We start from the raw sequence: 14,346 nt of genomic DNA on the forward strand, positions 1-14,346 counted from the left end.
CATGGAATAGCATTGCCTTTTTTGAAACAGTCCTCCCAGCTTCCTTCTGTTGTGTTTTACTGGGAGAGGCAGCAGTGATTGTTGTATCCTTGACATTCCTGTTTAGCTATGATCCCATTTTCTGACAATATGCAATGAGGACAAAAAGAAAAACACTGTAAAAATGTCAGCCTTTGAAAGAGATGAGAATAGTCAGGAAGTCATCTCTGTAGCATTTTTAATGTAACCTTGCTGTTTACTAGGGTTGATCAGGAGAGCTGAAATTTTATTTGATGTTAGCCTTAGAGGATCATGGCTTATCATAGCTCTTTAAAACAAAAATATAAACTGTCTCAAATAACCAGCTTTCAAAGACTAATAAAATCAAGGGCAATATTTTTTTAATATATTTTTTACTCTTATTTTACTTCTGGCAAACCTTCAGAATATAAGTTTCTTTGGTTCATACCCTCTGTTGTGGATATTTGCTCTATTGTGTTAATCGTGTTTCAGAGTAGGGTAAAGGTACAGGTGTGAGATTATTGGGGGGTGGAGGAGAGAGAAGAATTTGCATGAGGAAAATGTTATGTGGAAGGGTGACATTAAGGGGGGGCAAGTGAATTCTAAAAATACTGCTTTGATGGAATCCCTTCTGGTCAGGGGTATAGTGAAAGAGCAAATGTTTTAAAATTGTGAGATGCCTGATTTAAAATAAAATAAAATAAAATAAAAACTTTGTCTTGTAGTAAACTGTCCATTACATCGCTTCATCTGCAACATCTAATATTTTAACATACTCTTTCTTAACTTGACAGGCAGGTATCTGCTTCCCAATGCAAATGGACAGCAGCTGTGGCAACCTGCAGAAACCTCTAATCTTGTTCGCATGCGCTGCCAAGCACTTGGGCAGTCAGCACCTTCACTTACTGCTAGTTTGGTGAGTAATTTTTTTCAAAGCTAGGAATATACAAAAAAAAAAATAAATCTATTACATCTCCATGACTTCTGAATTTTTGGAGGGATGGGAATCAAACCAGAGTTTATGTCCGTATCAACCCCTGTTCTTTAAGTTTTATCTTTCCAGTTGCTAATGCATTCCAGAATACAATATTATTTAAATGTCATTCAGTCACACTCAACATATTATAGTAACAGTAACTCTGAATAGCATTACTGGGCTTTGCATAAACTCCTAGCTGAATGTTGCATTAATGTAGCTATTTGCATTTAAATGGTTTCTTTCCTTTTTTTTTTTTTAAAAAAAAAAATAAAAACAAAAAAACGTGCTTTTTAAGATGACAATGGAAGGTAACTGTCCATTCTCCTGGGCATTCTTTTCCATCAACTTCTTTGTTTCCACTTTCTGCTGGACTCCTGTCCTCAGGAGAACGTGGGTATATGAAGCATGAACTTAATTAAGACTTTTGGACAAAATGATAAAGGGAGAGAAAGGGGAAGAGATGCCTCATACAGCTGAACTTTCAGCTTTTGTTTTGAAGTATCTGTTATTCTGCTTTGTGTTTCTGTATATTAAAATCTTAATTGATGAAATTCAGTGCAGGACCCCGCACACTAATCTGTACTTCTCTTCAAAGAATTGTTAATGAATACATGTACAAAAAGGCAGAAAAGTGTTTTTAATGATCAGACAGTGCTAAGCAGATAGCACCATGCCAGTTTTTAGTGTCATAGTGGAATATAGATGGCTGGTTTCCCCATGAATCCATCTGAAATTGTATTTCATTTCAACAGCAACACATCTGCACTTACAAACGTAATTGTGATTTCTGCTTCATGGTGATGTTAATTGTTTGTGGCTCTGTGGGGCAGATGTTGGTTGTTGGACTTCACACTTATTACAAACACTTGACTCCATTTGAAGTTTTCTGCTTTAAGCCCCAGTATTTTATGAACAGCCGATTATCAACCTATGTATTTTTGTTGGCGTTTTATTAGGAGAAATATAATAGTTCACTGTGAAGGAAGTATTCAGATTATGTGTAGTTGAAATGGTAAAGAATGACAGAATATGACAGAAAGAATATAGTTTTTTATCAGTACAATACATTTTCCCTCTTTTTTTTTTTCCGGAGTAGCTAATAAAAAAAATTTAATAACTTGACTAAATAAGAAAGTGCTGTGTTAGTATTTGATCTTGTAGTTCTGCTTGCACAAGTCATAGATATCATGCTAGTTGTGCTTTTTTTGGTGTAATGTATAATTATATTATGAGTGAGATTCAGCAGCATTTTGACAAGAAATACTTTAAATGGTCATAAAACAAAAGACTGATGAAAAATTCTGTGAGCCAAACTTCCTCAGGGGTCTTTTGCTCATCACCTGTTGACTTTTATTGTGTATATCTGCTACAGACTTCTGTCCTGTCTCTACATCTTTTACCTCTGCCTGACTGCAACTTCTCTCATGTGTTCTACTGGTGCAGAAATGAGTCTGAGTGGCAGATCCGGGCAGGTGTCCGTGGGGTGGAGATGCAGGTTCTCCAGAGAAGTGTTTGTTTCTTATCTGGAATTGCTGATCAGACTCACTTCATAAGGAGGCTGGTGTAACATGCTTTATTTTCTTTATTTTTTTGGTCTCAGTTTATGCTTTGGAGTTGAGCTTGGGTGGCCTGTCATTAGTTTATAGTGTTGGGAGCTTTTAATTGTATTTACAAGAATTTAACCTGATGTAGAAGAGATTTGTATGAGTTGCTGTGTAGCTTTTCAGTCTGAGTTGATTTTTTCAGGTAAGTGAGATGTTACCTTAGAAATTAGGCCATTAATTTCTTCGTTTAGTAGGACTGATCGTTCTTGCTGTCATTGATACCAGGCTCTGGTGTGGACACCAGTGTCAGCAGTGTCTGGTTGGGCTCAGTATAGGCAAGAATAACTTATGAGCAGCTCAAATATCAATATTAACACTTAGAGTTGCAAATAAGGTACAAAACACTGTTCCCTTTTTCTATCAATTTGTGAAAAGTTGCCAAGATTGGTTATTGTATTACAGATGTAAATTGTTTCTGTAGGAAACTATAGATTTTTAAGTGAGTTATGGAATATTGATATAAGAAAAAAACGGGCTGCAGATGTTGCTGTGGATGGAGTTCAGTAGGTATCCAGGGTTTATCTCTGCAAACTTGGTAATTTTACTACAGGTTGAAAATACAGTTCTCATATAGAGCTATGTAAGTGGGTTGAACATGTGGATGGGGCAGGCTTATTTCAGGTGAAGGGGCAGTGTTTTGGACTTGCTGTGGGTCAAGCATATCACTGAGAGTCTGCAGAGAACATTCATATGGATGTGGAGATATGTCTAACTTTCATAACGTTTCTAAACTTCATAGAAAGGTGAAGCTGAGGTGTGGAAGAATCCTGGTTTTGGATGTTCTTACAGGCCAAGCATTGGCCTGGTCAGTGTCGTTACTTCTCCTTGATAGTCAGTGGAGAAAAGTACATGTTTGGAATGCAGTTCAGAACATCTCTCTGTCTGCACAGGGTCTTGTGGGAGTTTAGAGAAGCTATGGTAGAGTTACCTCTACTCTCTTTGCTTTATAGGATGATGACCATTTTGCCTGATTTTAGATGTTTATTTCAAGGTAGGATGAATTTGCCTCTGAAAGTGCTTCTTTTCTACTGGTCATTTGCAAGTTAACTTAAGAGTTGTTGTCTCATTTGGTGTACAAAGTCTGGGAGTAGTTCTCCCCAGAAACACCCTGTCCCACCACTCCACAAGTATTTACAAATACCATTGCTGCTTACTGTTTTAACTTTTAGAATTTTTGAAAATAGTTTATTTTAAACTGAAATAAAGCTGGGTTTGTTAATATTTCATTGTAATAAGCTGATAATGCTTTAAGCAATGGTAAAGAGCCTGAAACTGTGAGCAATTACAATTTTATAGGCAGATGGGGATTTTGAGTGATGTATTGAAAAAAGTTACTGTTTTTTAACTTTCTTTAGATATCTGCATACATAAAAACAAACAAACAAAACAAAACAACAAAAAAAAACAGAAAAAGCCCAAACATAAGGTGCGTCTGTAATGCATGATGATAAATGTGTAGATAAAAGGAGGAGGATTTTTCCTAAAGTAGCTGGATAAAACTTCAGTAGATTTACTGTATCTCCACCACTGATAATATCGAACTCCTGTTTAAAACAAACAAAAAATCTTTCTATTTTAAGGAGCATAAAGTCTTTCATTCTATTTCTATTTTATATATAAAAATTAACGAAGACATCTCACAGTCCAGAGGGTTTTTTTTAAGACCCATATTTGATGACTACTGAATGGTATCTCATTCTTTGAAATATCCACATAATAAAAATGTGCTATAGACAGGAGCCACAAATGAATGGTATACTTTGCAATGCATTTAGCTTTTAAATCCAGTCAAGACTGGTGATACAACTTCAGCTTTATGGCAAGTGCTGGGCAGAGGTTGGTCTTCCCTTGAGTTGTGGAAGATGAGTATTTGTAGTAAAGCAAACTAAAAGGCATCTTATGTCATCCTCTTGGAAACATGAAAGATGTCAGTGAAATGATTAAACTTTTATTTGGTATAATGAGAACATCTCTGACTACTTGTGAATAGTATCTGATAACTTATGAAAGCTGAAAAAAGGTAAAAAGGGCCTTTACAAATAGCTTATGCTCTTTCCTACTAAGCAGTGAAGTTGTTTTGTCTAGGCATGAGTACAATTATTTGCTGCTTTTTAGCACAATACTTACCTCTTCAGTTTAAACAACAACAAATCAACCAAACTTGCACAAAATAACATAAGTCTGAATTTACAAGCATCTGTACTCTGGTATGTTTGCTTTTTATTGCCACTTTCAGTGTTAATTTCCAAGAATGGTCATATGAAAGCTAGAGGGTGGCAATTATTTCAAGCAATAAGATGGATTGGTGAAAGGAAACAAAATAAATGTTCAGTATGTATGAAAGGCAGGTTTACTTCAGCAAGGGCCTTGCCTCCTCCTTTCTACTAAATAGTATACTACTGAAAACGAGTAAGTGTGTCTTTGTTAAATGTGCCATTAACTTCAGCTAAATTGACATAATGTTGACAGTTATTATGAGAACTGTTTCAAAACTAATTATGCTAATTAGAATGTAACTACCAGTAATTGCATGTATTCAAACAGCATGCCAACACCCTTTTGTGTATGTTATTCCCCAGATGTAAGACAGACGTTTGTTGCCTGAGAAGCCGCAAAATTATAGCTTAGGTAATAAATGATTGCAAACAAATAAAATACATTCTTTAAACAGTAATTGGTTAGATAAGTGAATGACAGTATCAATTGTGCTTGAGCAAACTGCATAAGTTAAAAAAAAAAATCTTTCATTTTAGAATTGTAGTGAATTCTTCAAATCATTAATTGTGTATTTAGTTTAACCTATTGATTATTGGGAGTGTAGCTGAATTTTATTTTAAAATGAAACTATTAGAGAGCAACAAGAGCCTGCATCTGAAACGTTGGTTGCTTTAAATTTTAGCTCTTTCTTCCTCACATTCTTGGTCGTTTCTGTGAGCAGATATTTAACATTCTGAAAGTTAATGAGTGCCACAAGGGTGACACTTGTAAAAAACATGTTGATGATAAGATGGATATCTCTTAGGCGGCTAATCTTAAGTCTGAATCTTACCCAAAATTTCCACAACGTAGTTAACTGAACTTCAGAAATACTGAGTCTGAACTTAGGAAGTTATCTGAATGCTACTCCATTGTAAAGATCTAATTGCTGTGTTCTTCTTTGTCTTTAAATAACAGCTTCACAGATGAGTCTAATCACTGAGAATCTTTAGAATGGAAAGTATTTATTCCTATGAAGTGCTAAAGCTGCCAAGTTATGGTAGCAGGTTTCTCTACTTCAATTGCTTCTAGCATGTAAGACTAGAGTGTTCTCCCTTGTGTGTTTCATTTCAGCTACTTCTTGCCCATGAATATGTATTTGCATTCATATTTCTTTGTCTGTATTTCCCTTCTAACATATTCTTAATTGCAGTTCTAATTCAGTACTTAGTTCTAATTTAGTGGTAGAGAGAGGAAAATGAACATCCATCTTCATAAGCACTTCTGTATGCTCAGTATTGGTACAAGAGAAAGTCTGTAGTAGACCTGATCCAGAGCCTTGAAACTGTAATACTGAAAAACTGATGTCAGAATTTGATAATTGGGTGCACTTTCACAAGTACATATATATCTCTAATTGTCTATCTTGCTATGTATTTAAAATATTAACTGCACGCTTAAGTGTAAAACACATGTAGATTCAGCTGCTTGATAGTGTTTTAGATGTTTGATTCCTTTCCAAGATTTGCTGTTTAAAAATCTGGGCATTATTCTTTCTGATACTTTTCTTGCCCATTCTCAGACATGCAGAAGTAGCGATGGCCAGGGTAAAGCTTTTCCCATAGTTTTACATCTCTTGGAATTGAGAACATGTCTTGTGCTGCACAGTATCATTAGTAAAATAAATAAATAAATAATAGAATAAGTAATCAAGCTCTTGTAGAAGACTGACTTAGTTTAATAAGTCTTGTGGGCATATCCAACATAACTTCCAAACGTATCCACTTTGTGTTGAAATGGGTCTCCTCCCATCAGCCTCTAAGCTGCCAGTTAATAGGATGTATTTGAGCATGTGCTAGAACTGAAAGGAGATGTTACTTCAAGTAATTTGCACAGTTTATTAGAGCTGAATGGAGGTATAATCCTCTTGTGTATCCTATTAGAATGGCACAAAACCAGTTAAGTTCCTATGTATATAGGAGCTGGAAGTATGTCCCTATTTTGTTCATGAGCACCATGCTTCTGTTTGTAGGTGTTTCATATAATTGATCTTTCTCCATCATAGGAGACTTTCCCCAGACAGTAAAAAGACTCACCAGGACAACTTTTTACTTCTAGATAATGAAAAGGCTAGGGCTGTTAAAATTTTATCCCTTAGCTTACAGTGTCAGCTGAGAAGGCCCTGTTCTTTAAGAGTTTTCATTTTGTCTACAGGACCCCCACAGTGGAGATCATTCAGCTAAAATTCACCCCTAGAAGTGGAGCTTGTCACTGTATCTTAAAGAGTAATGGCTCTGAATAAGGGCTTATTCTGCTTGACTGTTGTGATAGTTAAGTTCTGCGTGTGGTGTTAGTAAAGGTTATTTTAAAATGTCATACAGAATCGTGTTGTCAGTGTCTCTTAAAAAAAAAAAAAAAAGTGGAAAGCATTGCAAAAGTGAGGTCACGAACCTGCATGCTGGTGTAAAATTATCCATGTGAGAAATGAGAGTAAGGGTGGTTTGCCAATGAACTGCACAACCAGAAGAGATTGATATGTGATATTTATAGTGTTCGATATTTAGATGCCTTTTTGGGAATACACGCTTTCTCAGCTTGTTGTTAGATTGTGTCTAGCAGATAACTGGGTAAAATATCACAGTCCATGATTAATAGAGTGTAAGAACTAAGGAATATAATGGTGCCCCTTTCTGGTCTTAGATCAAAAAATTCTGTAGCCCGATGAAGGTTTGTAGGTGTGGAAATAGGAGGTATGGTAAATGGGGTAAAAAAGACCTGGGGAACAGGAAGTGAACAGACTGGGGAAAAAACAAAAAAAAGGAACTGGTATGGATTTAGGTACTTTCAGTTCTAATGCTGTCTCCTGGTCACCCATCACCCAGCAGAAAACTGCCTAGTGTGACTGATTGTTTAGTAAGTTAACACGATGGTTAGAAGGCTGATTCACATATACATTCTCCTTTGCTTCAGAAGTATGTGCTGATGTACAGATCTGCTTCAGATGGTCTGATTTCTACTCTCCAAGCACTTGATAAAATTTTGAACTACAGTTACTCACAGCTCTGACTTTAAAATAAATGAGATAAAGTAGGCAGAGAGAAATAGCATTGTAGATTTAGAAAAATCTTTATGCATTAGGTAGCTGATAGTTTTCCATCAGCATTTAAGATCTCAAAGGTATTGACAGCCTCGAATGAGAGTACCGTCTGTGATGCCTATGTGGGCAGCAATTTAGGGCATTATCTGTAGCTCTTATGGGGCAGCTACAACCTGACTGTTAGTAGTCGTAGGAAATTGGTACCTATTTGTAGTTAGGGTGAGAAAACTAAAAGTTTTCTGTAAAGGATGAGGTACTGCTCCATGGATCTGAATTTTAATTGTGAGGCATATATTGCTAAGAAACTTAGTCTTGAATGTTGTGGAACTTTCTTTTCTTGATGCTATTTGAGAAAAATTATCACAGAAGAAGAAACTTGATTTCTGCTGTGGCAGTTAACAGAAATGCAAATACTGAAACTCCCTGAACCGGAGTTTGACCTAAAGTGGTGGACTTTGCTTGAAACCTGCTGAGGTGTAATCTGTTCTGCTCAATTTTTTTATTTTATTTTTTTTTTGCCATGGAGCAGTATCCTCAGATTAAGGCATAACTAGATACAGCAGACTTCTAAACTGATGAGGTAACATTTTTATTTATTTTTATTTTCCTCTCACTGTTTTCATGCATATGATACTTGAGAAGTGATTGTAATGTACCAGAGGGTGGTAGAAAGCAGCGTGGGAACAGTAAGCCTTGTTCCTCAAGCTGAAATAGCCCCATGATTCTGATGATCGCAACTCTCAAAACAAAGACTTGTGCAGGGCTGAGTGACCCATCTGACTTACAGGCATGGAGGGGAAATACAGTTTATCCAGATGTCTGTGGTAGGAATGGAAGTTCCTCTTCTCTGATTTTGCTTACTTCCAAACAAGCAGAGGTGTACAGCTAGGATTTTTCTGCAGGTGTTTTTCAATTTGAGAACATACTGCAGCCCCTCATTTCTAACACTTACAGGCTTAGCAAGCAGATACAGCTTCACTGAGTTAAAATTGAGTTAAAATTCTAAATGGGTTGACCCCATGGTTTGGCCTTTGTGCATTCTCCTGCATATTTGTACCTCTGGTTTGAGTCAGACTTTCTTGTACATTCATGTGGGATCAGACATCTTGCTGTAAATTACACTTCTGTCCTGTGGAAGCAGGTGGGCATGTGGACTTTGATCTTTTTTTTCCACTGCTTTACCTTTTAATGTTCCTGCCAGACCTCCCACAGTCTATGCAATCTAAATTGTTCTGTGGCTGCACTGGTGAGGCACAGTCACCGTGTTTGTCCCGCACATCGTCCTCCGTGACAGCACACAGAAGACTAAAAGGTCAACTCTGTTTTCATCTCAGTAATGCTAGGAACTGTTCTGCTTTCTTTTATTTCTCTTAAGCACAGTATGCCCTATTGTGGTGTGTATGTCTATAGGTGTATCATATTTTTTTAGTATGATAAGTGTATATTAAGAATGTTCTTTCATTGTGTTGTGGAGATCAAGAAACCTAGCTAAGTGCTCAAGTCGACCTAGTGTCACTTGAGTAAACAATGTAATAATCAACGTGAGATTGGTTAACTGCTACTCTCATGAATACATTTAACCTCTTGATCATTGCTGAATATCTGCAATTACGTGGTGCAGTGGAAGGCCGTATGTGGTCGGTTAAATTCAGAAGTGATGATTGGCTTTGTAATAGAAAAATCTCACAATAAAACACATCTTAGAGTGTAAGGAAAAGGCTAATCATAGGTTCCTAACTTCATGTTAGGTCATCTGTTCAAAAACGGGTGAAATTACATTGTTAGTAAGAAACAAATTTGAATTATAATATTCCCTGCTGTAAATAAGGAAAGCGAGTGAGCTGAAGTTAAGCAAGACAGCTAACCTATGCTCAAACCCAACTCCACTTTAGTTGTTTTGGTGATAATGTGACCAGTAAAAGCAGATACTGAACAAACATCCCTACAATGATGATGCTTTCCCTGAAACCTGTAACTGAATAAGTGTTTTGATATGCTATTTGTACATGCTCTTCTGTATTATACAGAGTACAAATCAAAACTAGTTATCAGTAGGAGAGCATACATTTATTAAAAAAAAAAAAAAGCTTCCATGGTTCGCCTGGTTTGTATTGGATCTTAGTTTTCTGGGGAGTCAGACTTTCAGCACGGTGAGCTACCTTCTGTATTAATATAAATGTTAAAACATGAACCACTGCTCTCTAATGAAGGAGGCTGCTTTTGTGAAGAAGAATGACCATGCAGTGGGTGGAAAGTGTTGAATCTTAGAGCGTAAGGAGAAGGCAAAATGCATTAAGAAGAGTTATACATCCTCCCAAGCACGTTACTACTGCTATCCCTCTGAGAAAATATTGAGTTATTGGAAGTGTTAAGATTAAACACCTCTTTAAAAAAAAAAAAAAAAAGCAATATGGGCCATCAAAAAAAAAAAAGACTAGATGCATAATTGTTCAGAGTGAAAAATACATTTAAGTCCTTCCCAAGGTTAATAATTATGTTTGAACAATTGTGTGGCTACCTGTTTGTACTGTTTTCACACAAGAACAAAACCTCCAAGTATCTTGGAGGGATTATTCATAATGTAATTGCTATTGTTATTGTTTTGCTATGAAAGTTTTTACTGTTCTTCCTTTAGAGTATATGTAAAGTAAAATATTCTGTTGAGCTGATTGTTAGAAAATGCCAGTATAGTAAAATCAACTCAGACTTCTTTTTATTTGTTCTCTGAAAATCGGAATATAGATAGATATGTGGAGCTGCAAACTTTAAGATCTAAAGTGACATAACTCCTGTAAGCTTGCTGTTTGGCATTCCGTGGGGGAATACTGAGACAAGTAGTTGAGTGATCTTTTTTAAAGGAATAACACTTCTGTATGTATGCAATTTCTCTTTTCTTGTTGAAAAGAGATCCACGAGAGAAATCAGACTGTGGTTATATGTGCTGTGCTTTCAGAAATAAATTTTTATGCTGCTGTATAATTGTGGTTTGGAGAGTCAGAGGGCTCAGTGTCTTGGTGGAACTGTTAAAAGTGATTGGTTTGGTGACTCATCTATGCATTTTGCTGAAATGAGGAACACAGTGTTTGATGCAAACGGCAAAATCATAAAAGTCGGTTGTAACCAGTGTTCTTCTATATATTGTCACTGGAGGGAAGGCTGACTACTTACAGAAGTTATTGCTTTACGAAGTGTTTGCTTCTGCAACGATTATTTTTCCTCTGATATTCTCGCGACTGATTTGTTACCTTCTAAACGTGCTGAACGGCTAAGGCAGGAGTGAGCTGGTGCAAGTAGGATTTTGTCCAGCAGGTGGCATAAAAAAAACCGCTGTGTACCTACCTGTGCCGTCCACGGACCGCACATCCCTTCCTCATGGCTACTTTAGCGTGCATAACTGAGGCTGTTGTTAAGGTATATATGCTTTAGTATGAAGAAGCATTTAATTTCCAAGAACCTTACAATGCAATTGGAAACCCAGCAGTATTTTTTTTAAATCCATTACAATCAGCTTTATGTGTGACAGATTTTTACACAACCCTACACTGACCTGTAGCTTGCGAGGTCAGTAGATTCATCAGCTCTAGAAGAAGAGAATCAGAGCTTTGCTAACTAAGGAGTCTTGAATTTCTCCCTGTTCACCCGTGTGTTCTGAGTAATGCACAGTGGCTCAGGAGAACAGTAAAATCTCTCATTGCATTGCTAGACCAGGTAGCTGGGTTGCTCTCTTGGGTACACAGCAACCTGGCTTATCTGATCATTTCTGTGCCACGTAACAGCCCTGGTCTGTGACGGTGAAGGGGAATGCAGGCTGAACAGACCCTACCAATCCAGGCAGCATGCCTCGACTGAAAATCTCCTTCTGAAATCCAAAAGTTGTGTTAAAGGAGCAGTGTGCTATGTTGTGTGTGCGGTAGGATTATGTTACTAAAAGGAAGTATAGCTAAATAATTAGTGATTTCAATTTTGTTGTCAGGCCAGCAGTTTTGTAGCTGGGGATGCATAGGAAGCCGTGCCTTGAAAAAATCTGATGGATGCAGTATCTCCGTTTTCTTTCCTGAGGAATACCAGTTATCATGCCAAGCCCTGAAGGGAAGTTGTTGGTTTCATGTGGAGCATTTGTTGTGTTATTTCTATAAGCCTTTTACAGGGATTTAAGGCAAATGTATAGAGGTGTTCAAATGTCATGATGTTCTAAGGAAAGGAGAACTGGAGGCAAGTCACCTCTGTTTAATGTGCTACTGTACTTACAGACGATTTTCATAGCTTAAGATAGAAAATGAAAACTGTTTCTGGCTGATTAGTTCTAAAATGAATTTGTGGCTTTTAATTAATATATTGAGTTTATTATCTACTGTTTTGATATTGAAAAAGGTGTTCCAGTGAATTATACAGTAGATTATTGAAATGCTTCTGGGCTTTGTGGTTGATATATTTGATGCTGGTGAAACATTTTGATTTAATAGTGAAAGGTCACATTGTATACAGTGATTTCTAAAGGATTAAATCTAGTGATCCAAAATGAACCTGAGAAAATTGGACTAATTTAAGTACCTAAAACTTCTTGAATACATTAAATGCATTACTACGTAAAACGTATTCTTTGCATTAAATTGAATATGTAATATCAATGCATGTGAGTAGCATACAGTTAATTTATGAAGAGATGTTTAGCTCTGTTTGTTATGATAAAAAGTGAGAAACTAATACTGTCACAGTCTGACATCAAGAATCCAAGAATTAGATAAACATGGGACAAAACGTGAAACTTTTTTTGAATTTGTGCTTTGTTCTGGTATTGTATACAAGGATTTAGAGCAGTAAAGGATGTTAGGATGTCTAGACTTCTATATGAATTATTACACCTTACAAGTAGTAAGTGACATTATGAATACTACTTGTTTTGGTTAAAATTAATTTGTTTCTCTAGAATGCAATGGTTGTTAATTATTGAAGAATTACCAGAATATCATTATCATAATTTTAAACAAGGTACCTTTAGTACCCCACACTCTAAAAAGGGAGGATTACTTTCCGTGTTTCCTGAAGTAAGAGGTATGTTCATATGATATCATTGCATAGGTTCTGTGGTAAATGAGATCTTGGAAGAGAAATCATGGAAACCAAGTGGGTGGATTTTTATTACCTTGTGGAGATAGGACAGCTTTATCCCAAACTATTTTCCTTACCGATCAAATATTTTAGTTAAAATATGCTTTCCTGTTAACAGCAAAATGAACAAGCCTTTTTATACCTGTGTAAGAGGGAATTCTTGCTGTTTGTGGTGTAGGGCTGCAGTGTGGTCAGCTGGCCTGTGCCCACAGATGAGAAGGGCACGTGCTTCTTAAGGTGGATTCTGGCTGCCCCTCTCAGTGACAGCTTAAGTGTGGGTCCACCAATTATGGCAGCCAATTTTGATGAAATATCTCATTTCCAATGCTGTAGCCAATTTCGGCAGCACTTTACAGAGCAACAGAGACTTCCAGAAGTTGGAGGAACAAGGGGCAGATGGATAATGTGTTCTCATAGGCTTCTTTTCCTCATAAAACATTGCTGAAAGTCCAAAGCATTGCATTCAAGAAAGCTCTTTGGAAATGTAACAGTAAGTAGTGATGCTGTAATTATCTTCATTTTGATTGACTTCCTCAACGAATTTAATCCTGGTACAAGAAATAAGTGCCCATCTTCCAGCTTCCAGTATCACACATGGCTTTGGCTTTCATGCTTCTGTAACTTCACTTGGTGAAGATCTTGTTTCCGTTATGATTTCTGATGAAATAGCTTTGTTCAGCAACGTTTTGAAGTGACAATATTGAAGGTTAGGTATAGACGCGATACATACAAAAAGGCTGAAAAAGCGGGTGGTTTGTTTTTACTGTGTTCTCCTCCCCAACCCCTGGTTGGTTTTAGGTGTATTAGACAAACATAATGTTTTTGAAGAGGCTGTCTTTTCCAGCTCTGAAATTCAGTGGAAAACTTGGTGGGTAAATTCCTTCAAAAACTGAAAGCTATTTTCAGAGTGCTACAGAAAAATGTGATTTCTGTTAAAGTTTTACATATACTCAGAGTAGCAGAGTTATTTTAGTGTGGGATTTAAAATTGCTCAATTTCCTTGTGACCATTCAGATAGATAACCTTAGTCTTCTTTGTGGAATTGTAATGTCATCATCCTTTTACGGTATGTGCTTTATCTGTCCTTAAGAGTAGCTTCAAAATGCTTCAATACATAATTTTTGTATGTTTGAAAACTTTGAGTCCTACAGTGTGTCTTCAGAAGAAATAATCGAAGTAGGAGCTGCCTCAGGGTGATGGTCAAAGATGTTGCCAGAATTTGATTCACAATTCATTCATAGTGGATAGGAAACTATGCTGAAAGGCTTTAGAGAGTCAGCTCTGAAAGATTCTTAGAATTCCTGGGTTCTCAAGTATCTCTGGTTGCATGGGTGAAATAAACTCCTTAGTAACCAAGAACA

The 14,346-nt window shown here is 36.7% G+C and overlaps 1 protein-coding gene across 4 annotated transcripts in view; it reads left to right on the forward strand.

The window, feature by feature from the left end:
* MAST4 (microtubule associated serine/threonine kinase family member 4) overlaps positions 1-14,346 on the forward strand; it is a 293,772-nt gene that overhangs the window by 73,079 nt on the left and 206,347 nt on the right. For all 4 annotated transcript variants that reach the window (XM_068665969.1, XM_068665971.1, XM_068665970.1 and 1 more), the window contains exon 3: positions 795-916. In XM_068665969.1, coding sequence (XP_068522070.1) covers positions 795-916 — 122 coding nt within the window. The remainder of the gene's footprint in view (positions 1-794; positions 917-14,346) is intronic.

Source organism: Anas acuta, chromosome Z (genome assembly GCF_963932015.1).
Source record: "Anas acuta chromosome Z, bAnaAcu1.1, whole genome shotgun sequence".
In the NCBI taxonomy this organism is placed as follows: domain Eukaryota; kingdom Metazoa; phylum Chordata; class Aves; order Anseriformes; family Anatidae; genus Anas; species Anas acuta.